This window comes from Mustela erminea, chromosome 3 (genome assembly GCF_009829155.1).
Source record: "Mustela erminea isolate mMusErm1 chromosome 3, mMusErm1.Pri, whole genome shotgun sequence".
Classification (NCBI taxonomy): Eukaryota; Metazoa; Chordata; class Mammalia; order Carnivora; family Mustelidae; genus Mustela; species Mustela erminea.
Window position 1 is genome coordinate 116,173,157 of NC_045616.1, and position 18,938 is coordinate 116,192,094.

General features: G+C 42.9%; 1 protein-coding gene across 1 annotated transcript; it reads right to left on the bottom strand.

Annotated features, from left to right (window-relative positions):
• Positions 1–1,598: 1,598 nt before the first annotated feature.
• LSM11 (LSM11, U7 small nuclear RNA associated) lies at positions 1,599–17,347 on the bottom strand. Its single transcript, XM_032337175.1, has 4 exons — positions 16,878–17,347; positions 9,799–9,938; positions 7,270–7,353; positions 1,599–6,812 (listed from the first exon to the last, which is right to left on the bottom strand). The coding sequence occupies exons 1-4, from the start codon at positions 17,320–17,322 to the stop codon at positions 6,402–6,404; spliced, it is 1,080 nt and encodes a 359-aa protein (XP_032193066.1). The 5' UTR covers positions 17,323–17,347; the 3' UTR covers positions 1,599–6,401.
• Positions 17,348–18,938: the final 1,591 nt, after the last annotated feature.

Genomic DNA, 18,938 nt, shown 5'->3' on the forward strand with positions numbered 1-18,938 from the left:
GACCACTCACCCTTTATACCTCCCGAGTCCAGCCTAAAACAACAGACTTTTCTGTGTCCATTATAAGTTTTCCTTTGATTCAGGAGCATATTTGCTTGGTCTCAGAGTGGAGATCCAAGTCTGGTCATGGACCCATAAGACAAACGCAACCTTTCTCATAAGCGGGCTCTTGGGCATCAACACTAGGTGGAACTGAATTGTTTCCAAAAGTGAGACAACTGCTGATAAATGGGAGCTTCGAGACGGTTTCCCTGGGGTACTCCTTAGCCAGCAGCTGGGAAGAGGCTGGGTGGAGCTGACCAGATGCGTGAGACCATGATGTGAGACCAGTGACAGCCACTCTGAAACAGGGGATGCTGAGCAAGCTCGCTGTTCACCACTCTTCTCCAAGCACATTCAGTGGCTGATGGCCATCAGTCAGCTTTCCTAGGCTTCAAATTAGGCAAATCCAATATTGGGAAGAAACGTTTATATTGCCACTTGGGTTGATTATAGCTTGTTTCTCCTCCATCATCTAGGTTCAGACTGGTGAGCTTTTAACAATGACTGGTAGCGGTAGCCGTGTAGGAGACTCACATCCTTCTGGGGACTCCAGTTTTGCCATTCTCTTGAACCCACTGCCACCTAGCGGCGGCTGAGCAGACTGAGGAGTGCTTCTCTTCCGTTCCGGAAAGAATGTGGTGGGGCGATCAACTTCTTGTCCTTGCCATTCAAATCCAGGAAGCTTAGGGAAAGATAATAGATATCTCTCCTTCCACTGGCTTCCATCCCCCTGCCCATATTTAACTGTCACCGTACATTTTAAATATCAAGCTAGCTGACTCTTCTGCCTTTATTTTGATTAATGAGGACATTCTCATTTAATCAGAAGTCTTTGAGAACAAAACAAACAAGCAAGGGGAAGAATTGGAGTACGTGGGTCTCGCCTCTCGTCCCTCCACTGTATTGGTCAGAAAATTCTTGTATGCCGGCTAAGCCCAGCTCAATATATTCTTTGAAAGCGGAGAATTGGATCTTGATGGTTAACTTGAGGTTTCCTTAAGCATCAGTGTGATTTTTGTCTACCTTACCCCAGTGACTCAGTTCTGGAAGCACACAGAGGAGATCAAGTAGTCCATGTGGCAAATCTTGGGGCAGTTCAAATTCCGGTACATGCACAGAAAGAAGCTGGTGACAAATTCAAATATTTTCGGAACCATGTGAGGGTCAATTAGTCAAATGTGGTCAAACCCTTAGAGGGAGCAGAGTGAAGGGTGACCTTAGCATGAAGAGAGGGGGTTAATGCCAGTGAGCTACTAGGTAGAATAAATTCACAGGGCAATTACCACTGCTTGGAGCTTGGAAGAGATAATTCATGATGTGGGCCTAGCTCCTTTTCTAAGAAGGAGTTTCTGTTAAACATGGAAGAGCAAAGTCACCCCAAGGAGAGTTGATGTAGATGTGTGTGCTTTGGTAAAGAAAAGGCACAAGGTTACAACAATGAGATGGCAGAAGGCTTGAAACGCATTAACTTTCAAGGGGTGTCTTCACTTGGTAATAAACTCCCCTGCCTCCTCCCCTCCACTACCCCTCAAAATCAGCAGAGACAAAGCAGTCAGTACATTAATACAATCATATTTATTACAGTTTCCAGACTCCCATATGACACATACCTAAAGCAGAACACTGCAAACTGACGTTATTAGCAGCAATCCTCCCTAAACATGAAGAATTTAGGTGAACTTCACAATTGGGAGTAATTTCAAGACAAGATTATAAGTTATGGTTTTTCTTTTAGCAGCTGGTATATGAATACTGAAACTATAAATACAGAGAGTCATCCAGGTTAGCCTTGTCTAAAAAAACATTAATAAGTCACGGAGCAGAGGGGTATCCCCAGGGCTGCCAAACAGAAGGCTAATGTCTTTAGATGTCAATATGAAATAAGCAAATCACTTTTCAAGACATCGCTCACTATCTGTGTTACTGTCAGGACAACAGAAAAAGAACTGGACAGCTGCCCTAGAACCTAGCTTACACATAATTCAGCCAGATAATCATTTAAATAATACCTCCCAAGATTGTTTAGACTTTTTTTTCCCCCACAGCTCTAAAAACATAACATCAGACATTTGCTCCAAAGGATTAAAAATCAAAAGCAATTGCAATGTATTGGGAATAGCTTTTATAGCTTTCCTGAGGGACAGTTGCCATCTTTTCAGAGAGTGTTTTTAAAGCAGCACTAACTCTGGTAGCTTATCAAACTACTTCTCATTCTAAATAAATAAAAGACCAACTGAAGGTCTCAGGTGTACTTATTTCTTTTTCCCTAGATCTCTGAGCCATCCAAAGCCATTCCTTGACAGATAGCTTTCATTTTTATTAGAGGAGTGCAATAGAAGTTACAAACACTTGAAAAATACTCAAAACACTGAGAGTAAAAGAGGCGCAACCCTTCCTCAGAGCCCAGGAACCTGTGACAGGAACCCCAAAGACTTATCTAAAATCCACCAACTCAATTTGCAAGTAATGACAGACCACCCACCTTTGCAACATAGGCACAGATAAGATTTTCTTGCTTTATAATCCCTAATAAAAGCATCTGGGAGTTACTGCCCAGGAAAACATAGGTTGATGCATAGAAGCTACTCAAAAGGGGTTGATTGAAGTTAGTACCTGGCACAGGAAGAGAAAAATTAAAACACTTGCTAAACCATTATATCTGTACCATGATACTCGAAGGTGAATCCTGGCCTTCCCATAGCAACCACTTCGTTCACAAAAAATACATAAAAATGGGAAAGCTTTGAGGCAGCACCAGTGACAGCCGGCTGTCTTTGAATAACTTTAATTTTTCCTAAAAGCAAAAATTAAGAGAAAATTTACAGAATCAATTCTATTTCATGATTTTGCCCATGTCAGTGGCTTTGGGGATATTGCAAATAGAAATATAAAACCCCTCAGCATCAACTTAGGGTTCTATTTTTCTCTCAAGCTTCCTAGACTTCTGTACACAGCTTCTGAGGATTAAAGACAGCTCATGGTTCACGCTTTGACAATCTCTAAAGGTATGCCTGGACAGTTTTATCACAAGGAGAGATGAAGCCCCTCCTGACCCACCAACTCAGAGCAAGGATTCTCATGCACCTAGACTTTAATGCGAATGGTTTCTAGGCTTTCTGACTTGATATACACCATGCACAGAGAGCAAGAAACTGACTGGTGTAAAGCCATCTGCCTTAGAAATGGCTAACGCTGCTACCCATCTCACAAATGGCCCGCCATCATAAGATGGTCTCTGAAACAGCATAACTGCTACCCAAGTTCTAGAACAAACAACCTAAAGCAGAAGTTCTCCTGGTGGTAGAGGCACAGGATCACCTCTGTACACAAAGAATGGCACATGAAATCACTCTGGGTGTGAAACCACATCTCCCGTGGCTCAGTGCTCCTGAGAAGACCTCAAGAAGTGCACAGGTATGCCCCATGAACTGTCTCGGAAATGAATTCCCATGTCTAGAGATTACTTTGAAGAACCCATGTTGGATGTTCAAAAATAAGTACTATTCCTATTGAATGTACTAAGCCCAAATCCCTGGAGAACACCTGAAACCAGTTTTGCTGCATTTCAGCTGTGTCGGGCACCCCTTCAAGTGAGCTTGCGGGGGCCTCCAGAACTCTACCATTCTGGCTATTACTTTCCCTTTTTCTTTCCTTCTCCTGAGGAAGACTTCAGTTATTTTCATAACAACTTATTAAAATGTTCTAGGTGATGACAGATTTTGAGCAGCATGTAAGTTAATAGAACCAATTTTTTGTTCCTTTTGAAAGATTTCTACAATAATAAAGAAAAGGCAATACTTTTAAAAATTGACTTCCCTAAAAAAAGAATTGTCATACTTTATACAAAACACCACATGTACTATTTAAATAGTTTTCATCCTAGAATCACTAAGAGGGGCATATGGGCACATCAGACTGATTACATGAGTTTAAAATAATTTTCAGAGCCAGAATTATTAGATTAGACAGAAAAGTAGCAAACCAATCGTTATCTGGACATATGAACATTATATACAAACATGAAAATGCAGCATGTGTTTAAAATAAATCACATTAGATTTAGTCAGGCACTAAAATGAATGGAAACGGATATATTCCTTTTGATACCAAACTTATATTTTATTGGGAAAACCTGGTATCTACTGCAGCTTCTAGCCGAGGGACAGAACGGCAGACACAGGAAGACATCTAACAGTAAAGACTGGTAAAGAGGTAGAGGCAGGGGTGCCTGATGATTAAACAAGATAACTATTAACTGAGTAACTGAGATTTTAGACATACCACTTAGAAGAGAATTTAGATGAGCAGATTCCAAAGGTAACTGCTTGACTTTGTAACACGGAACCTCTCTAAATGTTTCTGATATGGCTCTAAAGAAAAATATTTACAATGCATTTTAAAATAAAAGCAAGTAAACGAAACAAAACAAAACATCTTCCACAATTCCCCTTTGGGGATGTGTCATTTTGAGATGTGCATTGTCCCTTTGGTACTACCGTATAAATCCCTTGAAAAGTTCAGGGGAATTCTTTCTGACGATAATCAGAAAAGGGCTGGGGCTGGGATGTAGGGGAAGCAGCAAAGAAACACTACTCTTCTTTTATTGAGGATATTCTTCTAAGAACTTCCATTTGCCTTAGGAGAAAGAAATGAATTATGGAAAACAGTTCCTGAAGATATCACTGCCTTCTGAGGACAAGTTCATAATTACGACACCTACAGAGATGACTTTCGTATGTAGCACCTACCCTGCTCTTAAGACATAGAACTCTTACCAAGCTATGAAATATAGTTAGTAAAAGTTACTCATGGCACTTAAATATGTTTAGAGACTTTAAAATGCCTTCCTAAAATTCTCTGTCTCAGTGCCCCTGTGAGGTAGGTGTCTGAGGGGAAAAACTGAGGCACGGAGGGGTTAAGTCTGCTCTCCCTTTACTGCATGATGAGCCTGTGGCCCAGCTAGCAGAACGACCAGGTGGCCTAACTCCCTCGACGTTATTCACCCTGCTTCTCAGAAGGCTTACCTAAGTTACATAAAAAACACAGAAGGGGAATTTTTTTTTTCAAGCATTTTAACTAGTTATCTATTTCTTATTCTCACTTTGAACAAGTTATTCTAAAATAAAACCAAATACAAACAAAATGAAAAATCAATATTGCCTAACAGTCTGTGTCTAGATGTAGCCTGTTCTGTACTAGTGATTGAAAAAGCATATATTATGATTCAAGTAGAAGTACCAGAGGGTGCTACAGTGTTCCCATTACTCAAGCCAGGCTGTGAGTAAAGTGTCCCTTATAGATGCCACCCACAGTACTTTGTAAGAATCTCTTCGGCGTGACACGAGGGAATAAAACTAGCACTCCTGTTTCATGGAAATACCATTCTGAAAGCTACTCTACACAGTCCAGCCCTAACTGGAAAGGGAACTCTCAACCATGTGATGCATACGTACTACTGAGTTCATGCAGAACTCTTTGAAGCCATATATGAAGGTCACAGTCACCTGCCATAAAGCTCACAGAACAGTTCGCACTACATACAGAAGGGCAATACTTGGGTACATGCACTAGCACCATGCCACAGAAGTGTAGGAAAAGGACAAGAAGCCACCTCATGAGAATCTTCTAGTCCCACCTGGCATGCCAGTCTCAGAAGCTACCTCTGGTAAGTGGGGAAGACTCCCGAAGTCCCGTATCCCTTTAAATAATAAGGAGGGGTAAAAACAGAATATTCGTTGTTGGCTGCTTTGAGCATACCAGCTACCTGAATTTTACTCTTTCATAAGTTAGTAGCTTTCTTAGTTTTATAGCTATTCAAAGGTAATAAATTATATATCTTGATGAAGGAAGAATGGTGTTGAGCAAAATTCAAAGGTCAGTTACAAGTTGTGGATACAAGACTACTGGGAAATTTATACTGCTACTCTTAGAATCAAATTCATGAGTACTTAGGGCACTAGCTTTTAGAAATGAAATAACTTCTTTTGAGGTGTTTTTTTCCCTTCTATCCTTATAGTATCTGTGGGGTGAATTTAATTCATACCAGACCCCTAATTCAAATGAAGATTTGATACTTGGTTTCAATGTCTAAAGTTGACCATGACATCAAATAAGATGCAGGTTGTTTCCTCCGTACAGCTTCTGACTTGATATTAATGCAAATACCCACCCTCCTAAGGCCTGTGTCCCCTGGAGGGAGCTCCTCTTCCAGAGGGTCTGAGCCTGGCTCTATGCTCTGTACATGCATGACCAGAGGGAATTATTCCAACTCAGAGTTTCACTGGGGTACTAGGATACAGCATAGCAGCAATTCATGCATTTTATTTCTAAAAACCAAAGCTCCCATGAGGCCGAGCTGGTCACTGTGCAAGATGAACCAGCAGGACATTCTCGCCTCGAATGAAAATCTGATTTATGTGTCGAGTGAATACCTGCTGGTAATCCACTTTGGGCTTTCGCTTTTTCTTACGGGGCTGGCCCCTGGAAAGGGTGGTGGCCCTGGAAAAGGTACCTCCCGCACTTGACCCTTCTGTCCGTGTAGTCCTCCCTGACATCTCTGACCTGGACTCCTCCCTTGCAGATGCCTGCAGGGAAGAAGGAACAGAGCGGGAACGCCTGCGTGAGCCCCGATCAGTATCTCCTCTTCCCCACACTGAAGCCACCTTCCAAGTAGACGTCTGGGAATATCTGGACAGAGTGGAGTCTTCAACTGCAGACTTAGAATCTCCTTCTTTTTTGGAAGAATCTTGAAGTTTTAGGCGATCAAACAGCTATAAGGAAAGCAATGATAAGTATCAGCCTTCTCTTTAGCCTCCGACATCCCTATTTGAATATATAGAAAAAAACCCACCAGATTGCTTAATTAGGTTTTATAGGCTCCCTGTTGTGCATTTTTTATAAATGTTAGTAATGAATCTTCTGTGTGTAGCCATAATACAGATAAATCAATAATGTCAAGAGAAAAGGTACCTTCTTTTTCCTGTGGTATAAAATGGAAAGATTTCAAGAGGTAACCTCTTGTTTAAATACTATCCATGTCAAAAGCAGACTCATTTACGATTAACTGAAAGCATGAGAAGTGAGACTAACAAAGATCTTCATTCAGGCATACACAGTGGACAGCAACTGAGCTCTCCCACTAGGAAATCTGGTCGCCACACTCAGTGATCTCCATTTCTAAGCTTGAAAGCACACTGGGTACTCAGGAAGTCAGGGGAAACAGCCTACCCTAGTTAGAGTCAATGAAGAATCCCGCTCATATGCTTTGCCTAGAACAGGTTTTCGGTAGGTCTCATCCACATCAGTAAGTGCCTAGAAAAATACCCAAAGGAGAAAAAAATTCAGAAAATTAAAAATATTATTGTTATAGCTTCCAGGAAAAATTTTAAAAAGCAGAATAAACATCTCATTTAGAGGAACTAAACTTACCAAGTGACTCTGCTCTTGGGCAGAAAAAAATGGTAATACCTGGTACCCTCTGTGTAAGATTTCCAAGTTGCTATCATCATATAATATTGGTTTTGTCAATGGTAAGGGGCCTTTCCAAAGGTATGGTAGAGGTTCTTAAATTTCAGTATGCATAAACATCTAGGAAGCTTGTTAAAATATCAATCCAAGGCTACTTCCTAGATATGCTGATTTAGTAGATTTGGGATAAAGCCCAAGAACTTTCTGCTTTAACCAGAAACTCTACAACTGTGATGTAGGATGCCCCTAGGCCACACTTTGAGAAACACTATTCTATTGCTTCTTTTCCTTCCTCAGTTTCTAGGTCTTATGACAGCAATGAACAGGTATTAACCAGAGTTTCATATAGAATTGCTGGTGAATTTTTGTCCCTGAGAGATCAGTCTCAGAGGACAGCTATTTAGGATTCAGTGAGATCATGTATGAGAAATCAATTTGAAAAGTGTAACTCATCCCACAAATATAAGCTGTCAGGATTATTATTATGGCCATCATATCAAAGATGTTCTCTTAAATATTTTTCCTTCAAAGGTAAAATTGTAACAGTAAAGTACTTTTCCCTACATTTTAGATATAAGAAAAGTGGGCCTCAGAGAAATTACCTTGCCTAGAGTAACACAACTACCAAGTGGTAAAGCTAGGATTCAAATCCAGGTCTTTCCATTCCACAGTGGTTGAAAACATGGTCTTAGGAGTCAGAAACACCTGGGATTAAGTTCTAGAACTTCCACTTACTGACAGGATAATCTGGGCCAATCATTCAATACTTCTAGCCTCAATTTCTTCATTTGTAAAATAGAGCAGTAGTAAACTTTGCTCATTGAGATAAACCCTTAGTATACTATCCAGCAAATGCTAAGTGCTTAATAAATGCCAGCAACTACTATACTCATCTAGGAGAATGCATGGATGAAGACAAAATGCAGGAAAAAGAAAAGTTGGAGATGGAAGACCATATGAAAAAGAAGTACCAGGAAGCCCGGTGTTCCTATTTTAACTGCGTCATATTGAAGTTGTGCTATAATGTATCTCTTTATTCCCACAAATGTCTAGTAAGCAGATAGCCTCTAGGAGACTGGGGGCACACTTCCTTCCTAAGGAAATACCACACAACGTGCCTGGCTTATTAGGATGTCTGCTTCCCCTCTATCTTCATCTATCTTCCTAAAACTGTAGAGTAAAAATTCCTTTCTGAAATTTCTGTACCTAGCTCTGTGGTAAAATACTAGTCAAAGTGAAATCAATAAATATTTTGAAATGAATGAAAAATGGTCAGTAGGAAATTGATACAAAATTCCTAAACAGCTGGAATAGGTAACTATTCCTTAAGGCTGGGTTTCTTAACCATAGCACTTGACATTCTTTTTTAGGTTATGCAATTTTTTTTCCATTTTCTTTTCTTTTCTGTGTTCCAAAATTCATTGTTTATGTACCACACCCAATGCTCCATGCAATACGTGCCCTCCTCAATACCCACCACCAGGCTCACCCAACCCCCCACCCCTCTCCTCTCCAAAACCCTCAGTTTTTTTCTCAGAGGCCACAGTCTCTCATGGTTTGTCTCCTCCTCTGATTTCCCCCATCTCACTCCTCCTCTCCATCTCCCAATGTTTTCTGTGTTATTCCTTATGCTCCACAAGTAAGTGAAACCGTATGATAATTGACTCTCTCTGCTTGACTTATTTCACTCAGCATAATCTCCTCCAGTCCTGTCCATGTTGATACAAAAGTTGGGTATTCATCCTTTCTGATGGAGGCATAATACTCCATTGTGTATATGGACCATATCTTCTTTATCCATTCGTCTTTTGAAGGGCATCTTAGTTCTGCTATTGCTGAATGACCATTGGGGTACAGATGGCCCTTCTTTTCACTACATCTGTAACTTTGGGGTAAATACCCAGTAAGCACTTGACATTGTGCACCAGATACTTCTTTGCTGTTGGTGGGCTATCCTGTGTGCTGTACGATGTGCAGCAGCCCCTCTGGCCTCGACCCATTAGATGCCAATAATACCCAATGCCACCGTGATGACAATTTAAAAAATGTTCCCAGGCACTGGCAAATGTCCCTAGGAGGGAGAGAAGAGCAAAACTATTCTGATTGAAAGCCAATGCCTTAAAGAAAAGGAATCAACAGAAAGTACTCTTTTGTTGTCAGCCAAGAATGCAAAAATCCTAGTTCTTCTGGGAAGTTATTCTATAGGTTTTCCTAAATAAGGTTACTTTAGACAGACAAAAGATGTAATCACTAAGAAGTTCTCCAGCCTCTTAAGAAAGGCTTAATTACCATATTCCAGAACTTGTCAAAGGCGACGAGGAAGCCTGTACAGACGCCCCGAAGACCCTTGAAAGTGCGGATGTGAACATTCACTTTCACTCCCTCCCGGATACAACGATGGAGCTCACCCAGAGGGCTGCCTTCATGCACTGAAACAAGACAAGAACAGTGAGCATAGCATGAACATCTGCTCTCGTTCCCAGAATTAACAGCCAAGACCACCTAACCATTTCTAGCAACATTAGGCAACATAGTGCAGTGGAAACCTCACTATGGAAAGAGGAAGGCCCAATGGGCAACATAACTTGTGCAGGCAACATACACTGAAATAAGGCAAGATTCCACCAGACGGAGATAAAGCATACATTTGTTTATCATCCAAGTGTTTCACTACTCATACATCCTGTGTTCTATGATGTCATTGATTCTAAGATGCACCATTATTTAAAAATGTTTTTTGGGGAAAAACCCCATATTAAATGTATACATCAGCAGCAAAATTCTTCTAAGTTCTATATCTGGGTAAGAAAACTTTTTTTAAAAAAAGATTATTTATTTATTTATTTGACACAGAGAGAGAGTGAGCGAGCGAGCACACAAGCAGGGAGAGCAGCAGGCAGAGGGAGAAGCAGGGTCCCCACTGAGCAAGGAGTCCAATGTGGGGCTCGATCCCAAGACCCTGGAGATCCTGAACTAAGCTGAAGGCAGACGCTTAACTGACTGAGCCACCCAGGTGCCCCAGGACAACATTTTTAAGGATAATTCTCATGAACCACATATTCAGCTTGACTCTTTACCAAAAAACCCAAAACCAAACAGCATGTTCATATGTTTAAAGGAAACAAACCACGTAAAACATCTGCCCTTCATCATGTGCAGTGCTCTAAGACAGAAGGGACTTTCGGCCACCCATCTGAAGACACTCCATGCCTAAGCTCTCTGAAGCCGCTAGATTCTAGTGCACATCGTCTTTATACTAGGAGGAAGAGACGTGATTGCATTCCAAGCCTGGCTGATACAGAGGCACCTGCTAGGCATTAGGCTCCTATGATACTGCTGATAAGTATCACATAAAAAGAGTATGACGACTCATGGGAAGAATGCTGGGACTATAAATTGCAGCCTTTACTCTGATGGATTCTTTTTTTCAGAGCTTGGGAACGGAGATGAATTTTATTTTTATTACTTCACATTAACTTAGCCTTCACAATATGAAGGCTATACTATATAAAACCTCCCAAAAGAAAACCACATGTGCACACACACACTCTTACACTCACACTCATGCATACACAGTCTCAGTCTTTCCTCCCAGATTTGCAAGGGAAAATCCTCTGGAGACTGATTACTGCCATCAACTGCAAATACACAAAAATTTCTGTTTTGTTTCTAGTGGCATGAAAGAGAACAGCAGTCCTGCACTTCGGTTTGTAGAACTAAGCAGGTTACTCTTGACCCTCTTACCCCTCACTCATACCCCTCACTATCCCCTTCCCCCTCCCTATCCCTCACTCCTGGATCAGCTTATAAATGATGGCAGTGATAATTTAATAAAAGAAAATGCTCTTTGAAGAAAGTAACTTAGCAGATGAGAAGTAGGAGTTTGTGTCAGATTGAAACATCAGCAAGAAGGCACAGTTGAAGGCAGTGTGTGGCAGATACGGAGGCCTTGGAAAGGAACATGAGCACCTTGGTCTGACCTTCATCATCTACCTTTGCTATGGCAATAGCAGTATTTTGAAATTATATGAAGGCTTGAGTGACTTTTTCTCCACAAGTCTGAGTTTCCTTATTCATAAAATGAAGTTAGGCTAGTTATCTTCTAGATTCATCTCAGAAATAAGTCTCTATAATTCAATTTCTTAGAAACTGATCATACTGCCTGGATCAGTCTCTTTGCATATACACGTTCCCTGTTTCCCCCCACTCCCGTATGTGTTTCTTCCAACAGTGGGAAGACCATTCTTTTTCTAACTTGTAAATAAACAGAAGTACTACTTTGCCCCCTGAGCCCCCAAACCAGAGAGAAAACACAAACACACATCTTAACAACAGTTTCTTATTCTGGTTAAACAAATGATAAACTCAGGTCTTTCAACTCTCATATCTGTACTTTTCTCTTGACTTTTTTCTTCCAAAGATTTAATAAGGTGTAATTCCAGGGACCACTTCACTCCTTATCATCAAAAATATAACACTAGCACCACCTATCACAGCAAACTGCCAAGGCAAAAATGAGCTCCACATTCTGACCTGGAATGCACACTCTGATCTCTTTCCAGCAGTCTCTATAACAAACTCCAAATGGATATGTATAAGCCAGTCTTTTAAATTTAATACAACAAAAATATATGCCTTATCTTTGAAGACAGTTATTCTTCCAGATCTCCTTCTCCACTGCCATTATTCTTAGGCCCCAACCTTCTAAAGCCAAGTCATTCCTTTTTTTTTTTTTTTTAATTTAAAGATTTTATTTATTTAGTTGACAGAGAGAGATCACAAGTAGGCAGAAAGGCGGGGATGGGGGGTAGGGGAGGGAAGCAGACTTCTGCAGAGCAGAGAATCTGACGCGGGGCTCAATCCCAGGACCCTGAGATCGTGACCTGAGCCAGAGACAGAGGCTTAATCCACTGAGCCACCCAGGCGCCCCAAGCCAGGTCATTCTTTTTTTTTTTTTTTTCTTTAAGATTTTATTTATTTGTCAGAGAGAGAGAGGGAAAGAGCGAGCACAGGCAGACAGAGTGGCAGGCAGAGACAGAGGCTCCTGCCAAGCAAGGAGCCCGATGTGGGACTTGATCCCAGGACGCTGGGATCATGACCTGAGCCGAAGGCAGCTGCTTAACCAACTGAGCCACCCAGGCGTCCCAAGCCAGGTCATTCTTAACTCCATTTGTCTCCTTACTTGTGGCCACACTAAGCTCAGACAATAGATTCTCAATAACTAAGACATAACCTTTCCTTTCTCCTTCCCCAACCAATAATATAGTCCAGAGCCTTATCAGATGATTGGTTTACTACAACAGTCTCCCAGTTCCCCTCAGATCATCTCTGACACCATCAATTATCACCAATTACTGAGCACTCCGTATGAGCCAGGCCTTGGGGTAAGTTTAACTCTATGCATGCTATTTGATTTAATCCTCACAACTTTAGCACATAGGTACTATTATTTTGTCCCACTTTATAGATGAGGAAAATGAGGCTCAGAAATGTTTATGTAAATAATTTCTCAGGGCACCTTGGTGGCTCAGTGAGTTAAAGCCTCTGCCTTTGGCTCCGGTGATGATCCCAGGGTCCTGGGATCAAGCCCCACATCGGACTCTCTGCTCAGCAGGGAGCCTGCTTCCTCCTCTCTCTCTCTCTCTCTGCCTGCTTCTCTGCCTAGTTGTGATCTGTGTCAAATAAATAAATAAATAGGGCGCCTGGGTGGCTCAGTGGGTTAAGCCGCTGCCTTCGGCTCAGGTCATGATCTCAGGGTCCTGGGATCGAGGCCCGCATCGGGCTCTCAGCTTAGCAGGGAGCCTGCTTCCTCCTCTCTCTCTGCCTGCCTCTCCGTCTACTTGTGATTTCTGCCTGTCAAATAAATAAATAAAATCTTTAAAAAAAATAAATAAATAAATAAATAAATAAATCCTTAAAATAAATAAATAAATAAATAAATTCTCAAGGTTACCTACCTAGTGAACAGCTGAGCCAACACCCAATACAGGCAGGGTATATTTACATCCTGACCTGGAGCTTTTAATTATGACAGTCTAAAACAATAACCACAACAATAACCTGTAACAATCACAGTGACATTTAACATTTACTGAGAATTTCCCTACGTGTAAAGCTTTGAATGGGTTAACTAACTTAAACCTAACAACTATAAGTAGATACTATTACTGTTCTCACTTTACAGATGAGGAAACTGAGGCCCCAAAGAGTTTAAGTGACTTACCTACTGAAAACAGCTAGAAAGTGGAGGAGTCAGTGTTCAAAACTAAAAAAGTCAGCAGTCAAACCCTTGAGTTTGTGGTCTAAAGCTCCATAAATACATTTTACTACTAGAAAGTAAGTTATTAGAAACATTGCCCTAAAAGTGCTTTCACTTAAGAATACACATGATGGTTCCCACTGTCTATCAAAACAAAGTCAAAAAGAAACTCTTTGGTCTTTAAAGTATTTTAATAAATCCTTCTCTGGACCCAAACTCAGTTCTCATTACCCTAGACAAACACCCCTCTGCCTCAGTTATGTGGCACCCTCCACCCACCAAAAGAAACAAGAAAAATGAGAATGTACTCCCCTCTTCCTTTACTTGAGATTAGCATAAAGGCCCAGACACACAGGCCCTGGACTTGGACAAACTCAGCATTAAGTCTCACATGCAAACTAACTAGCTATGTGATCCTGGGCAAGTAGTTAAGCACAACAAACTTCATTTATAAAATAGTATCTAGGGGTAAAATAAGATAAAAGGCATCTAAAGGGCTTAGCAAAGTGCACAGCAAAGTGCACAGCACTTACCAGCTAAATAACAGTAGCTATAATTAGCAACAATGAAATTGTCTCTTGACTTAAAAAAGGACATGAGGGAACTTTCTGGGATGATGATTTGTTCTGTATCTTGATTGCGGTGGTAATTTCACAACTGCACATTTTCAAAACTCACTCAAAATGCTTGTGATCTGGCAAGCATTTCTGACATCTGCCACTGAACACAGTGACCTAGTTAGCCATTCAAAGCTATTTTGTTATGTGTAAATTATACCTCAATAGCTTAATTTTTAAATAATTACTGTTATCTTCAACCATGTCCCTCCTTAAAATTAACTTTAAGATCTGAAGCCAAAATCTTCCAGGAACTCTTTCTGAATAAATTTAATCTTCACCCTTGCTTCTGTACTTTTTTTACTTTCTTCCTTTTTGATTTTTGAAGATTCATTTATTTATTTTAGAGAGAGAGTGTGTGCATGAGCAGGGGGAGGGGCAGAGGGAGGGAGAGGAAGAGAAGCAGACTCTCTGCTGAGTGGGGAGCCCCAGGCAGGGCCCAGGATAGATCTCACAACCCTGAGATCATGACCTGAGCTTAAATCGAGTCAGACATTCGACTGAGACATCCAGACACGCCTGCACTTTTCTTGCTTCCTGAAGCTCACCAGTTCTCAGTGATGTCTACCCATCTCTATCATGTATACTCATGTATACTCATATATACTCTATTATGTATACTATCATGTATATGAGAAACAGCTGTTTCTAGTGATGTGATTAAAATTTTCAGTGCTGTGGTGCCTGGGTGGCTCAGTCAGTTAAGCATCTGCCTTCAGCTTAGGTCATGATCCCAGGGTCCTGGGATCAAGCCTGGCGTCAGGTTCCCTGCTCGGCAAGGAGCCTGCTTCTCCCTTTCCCTCTGCCTGCTGCTCCCCTGCTTGTTATCTCTCTCTCTGACTGAAATAAATAAATAAATAAATAAATAAATAAATAAATAAATAAAATCTTTAAAAATAAAATAAAAATTTCAGTGTCTATAGCACATTCTGAGATATTGATTCCAGGCATATATTTAACCATGGGAAATCAACAAAGGTGTTTTCATGCTGTCATCCCAATATACCACAGTGCTCTATAGGTAAAGCTAAAACCACTTGCCATATAGAAATAAGTCTTTCCCTTGCCAGTCTCAGTAGCAAAGCAACAACTGGCAAAATGGAAATAAATGTTACAATCTGAGGCTTGGAGTGCATTTCCAAGATCTGATAGTGGCAAAAAGTCTAGGCAAAATAAGGTCCCCCAAACTGCTCTTATTTTAGGAACATGCATACTTTATCTTTGTGTTACTGTTGGGCAAGCAAGCTGGGGTTCACCCTAGCTTTGGCAAGAATGCTCTGGCACTATCTGTCACAGTAAATGATCTGACAAAGATACATCTAACTGCAGACAGCTTTTCAGGATGTTTCTTTCTTAATAAACACTTCTAGGAATGAAACAAAATATTCCCTGCTTAGCACAACCCTCTAAAGGCAGTGATTTAATAATGTTACAATTTAGCTATCAGGATACAGATGCTTTCTTTGAATGGCTAACTAGGTCATGGCGTTCAGTGGCAGATGTCAGAAATGCTTGCCAGATGACAAAAGACATAACCCTTGGCTGTTTTTATTCCATGTGCATAAGACCTAACTCACACATTAGCAACCTCCCCTGTTTACAGCTTTACTCCAAGGATCTATTAGGAAGGTCCAAGAGATTCCCTTGTGTCATTTACACCTTCAGAACTTAAAATAACCTGCGCATATGGTAATATGAGTCTGACAGACACACTCCTGCGCCCATCCTGGCAGAATGGCTGTGAAGCAGTGTCTGGGTTTAAGTGGCATGTGTGCCTGCTGCATTCCAGCACTTGTGATTTGGTAATGCAAACAGGTCTATCAATACCCCATAGCCCTTCTCCTATAAGCACCCTGGAAGGAGCTGTCAATGTGCAGGAGTTATGAGATTATGCCCCCTGGTCTAACTGAACAGACAGGTCTCCCCACACTCCATCCCACCATCCTCAATCCCCCTAACCAAACACTCTCCTTTCCTGAATACTGGTTGTGCCCTCCCCTCTGGCCGTGGTCCCTAAGGTTTCTCATCACCTCTGCAGATCCTCCTTGTGATGTCCCGTTTCCGGGCCCCACCACCTCTTCTGATCCCCATCACACCCGCAGACCCTCGCTGCAGGCCCCTCACCCCTGCAGACACTTGTACGGACCCCGTTACCTCCGCTGACTTACACCTTTACCCGCCAGACCCTTCCCATGGCTCCTTATTACCTCTACAGCCTTAGCACTCTTCCCCCGCTCCCCGCTCCTGCAGACCTCTCCTGACTCCAGAAGACCCTCCCCGCACTCCCATTAGCCATTTGACTCATGGAGAACTTCCTTAGGTGGCGGATTATCTCCGCAGCCTTCACCAAGACCCTCCCCCTGAAGCGTGCGGACCTGCTCCAAGTCCCTAGCGCCCGCAAACGCCCCCTGGGCCACCAGCTTCCGGGCAGCCCGCGGGGCCCTCGTCCCCACCCCCCCCCACCCCGCCCCGCCCGCGCCCGCCGGACTCACAGGGCATTCGCGTGAGCACGTTGCGCGGCGCCTTCCTGCTCCGACCCGGACCCCGCCGGCGCGCCCCGGCGGCCCCGTCCCCTTCCTCCTTGGCCACCATGAGGCGACGGAGGCGCTGGATGCGCTCGGGGTCTGGAGCGGGGGCGTCCTGGCGGCGGCGGGTTCTGGCCGAGGGCCCAGCAGCGGCGGCGGGGACCCCCGAGCCCGCGGCCGCGCTCCGCGCCCGCCCGCGCCCGCCGCCCCGGACCCCGGTCCTGAGGAAGCTCTCGTACTCGGCCAGGTTGTTGAAGCAGGGCGCGTTGGGGTAGGGGATGGGCGGCAGGCGGGGCGCGTACAGGGCCAGCAGAGGGTCGAAGCTGTCAGAGCTGACATCCAGCCGCGGGCTCGGCGGGCGCGCGGGGCTCCCGGCGCGAGCCGACCTCGCCCCCCGCTCCCGCTCCTCCATGTTTGAAAGGCCCGCAAGCCGAGGCCGATGGGAAGAAGGAGCGGAGCCGCCAGAGGGCGGCACTGCGCAGTCGCGGACTGGGGTTGCACTGCGCCGGCGTAGCCGCCGGAGGGCAGCATCTGTCCGCGCTCAGGCCCGCCGGGCCCTTTACACCGGTTGGATAACAGGTTAATCTGTTTGAACGCCTGTTTCCCCAATTATATCATTATCACTTACGGTGTTTCTTAATACTCCAGATTCCCCGGGGGTGGATCTTGGAATCGGCATTTTAACGAGCTTCCCTAGGCGTTTCCCTGCTCTCAAACTGCAGTATACTCCCAGCTTGAGCTGGTGGGAAGAGGCTGGAAGAGGGCAGAGTCCCAGTATGCTTTCATGCTGAACCTCACTGGGGGCGAGCCTACCTGGGCCCAAGTTATTTGGCTTCTTTGGGTCTTTACATTCTCACCTGAAATATGATAGAAATAGTACCTAACCCACCAAATTCTCCTAAGAAATGAAGACATACTGCATGGAGAGCATATAAACGCTCTATGTTAGCTAGTTAGGATTAGACAATGAAGCTAGGATGGACCCCAGTCCTCCATTTCCTGCACCCTATGCAAAAAGTAAATTGCACTAATACCAGAGCGACCTTAGTATTAAAGAAAACTCACTGGATTACTGATTTCCTAAAGCACTGCTTAGGCAAGTGGAGGAAACTAGGATCCAGCTCTTGGAAGCCAGGATGATGGAAGATTTAGAAGACCTGGTTGTACCACTTGATTATTTTTTAGCTTCTGTTCAGCAAAACATTTTTGCTTTTTGATATTAAAGTAAGAGTCTGTACGGAAGGCCAGGTATTACTGCCTCATCCAGCACAGCCTAGATGTTTCCAGTTACCTACAAGCCACACAAATCACCTTCCTGCCACCACTCTCCTTAACTATGTAGTGTTAATTGTATACTGGCCGTTTGTGTTTTAACATTTCTTTAAGCTTTGGAAAGCCCAAGAGAATGCTGTTCTCTACCTTAGAAAGCAAGATGAAAGTTAATAAACAACTGTGAAACCCTGGAAAGAATACATGATGCAGCAAAGAAAACCATCAAAGGGTGTTCCGGAGAGCACTATGGGTTATGGCAGGGCTATTAAATGTCTATCCCTTTGCTCAAAACTTCCTGCCCAAACATAAAACAAAGCTGCAAACTGCTGCTAGTTCAATGATTATGTGCTCACACCCCTATCTTAGGACAAAATTGGGCCTCTGTTAGTATCACATAGCACCCACAGAAAGCACATTTCTTCAGGTGGTTTTGTCCTGAAAGTCTGTAATTTAATGCCCATATTTAAATTCATCTATATAGTCGATACCTATGTAGATAAAATCTATGTAAGTTTTGACTTAAAATGCTATCCATTCACTTACCATTAAGTTACATTGGACAGTCAAGAGCTACATTACCTTATTGCCTCATTTGGCCTATCACAGTATACTGAGGGCCACGTTGCCCCAAGTGTCATGTATCATCTACCATGGGCATCACAAGCCTCTTTGGTTAAAAACTGAACTAGCAAACTTTCTATCTTCATAGGGGGAGAGGTGGAGCTGGAATAGCACTTAAAACAAGCATTCCAGGTA

Excerpts from the sequence above, each read along its gene's own strand:
- LSM11 (XM_032337175.1), bottom strand. The coding sequence starts at position 17,322 with ATGGAGGAGCGGGAGCGGGGGGCGAGGTCGGCTCGCGCCGGGAGCCCC. Across the intron at positions 9,939-16,877 it reads CGTGCTCACGCGAATGCCCT|TGCATGAAGGCAGCCCTCTG; the intron begins GTGAGTCCGGCG and ends GTCTTGTTTCAG. Across the intron at positions 6,813-7,269 it reads CTTCATTGACTCTAACTAGG|CTGTTTGATCGCCTAAAACT; the intron begins GTAGGCTGTTTC and ends CTTTCCTTATAG.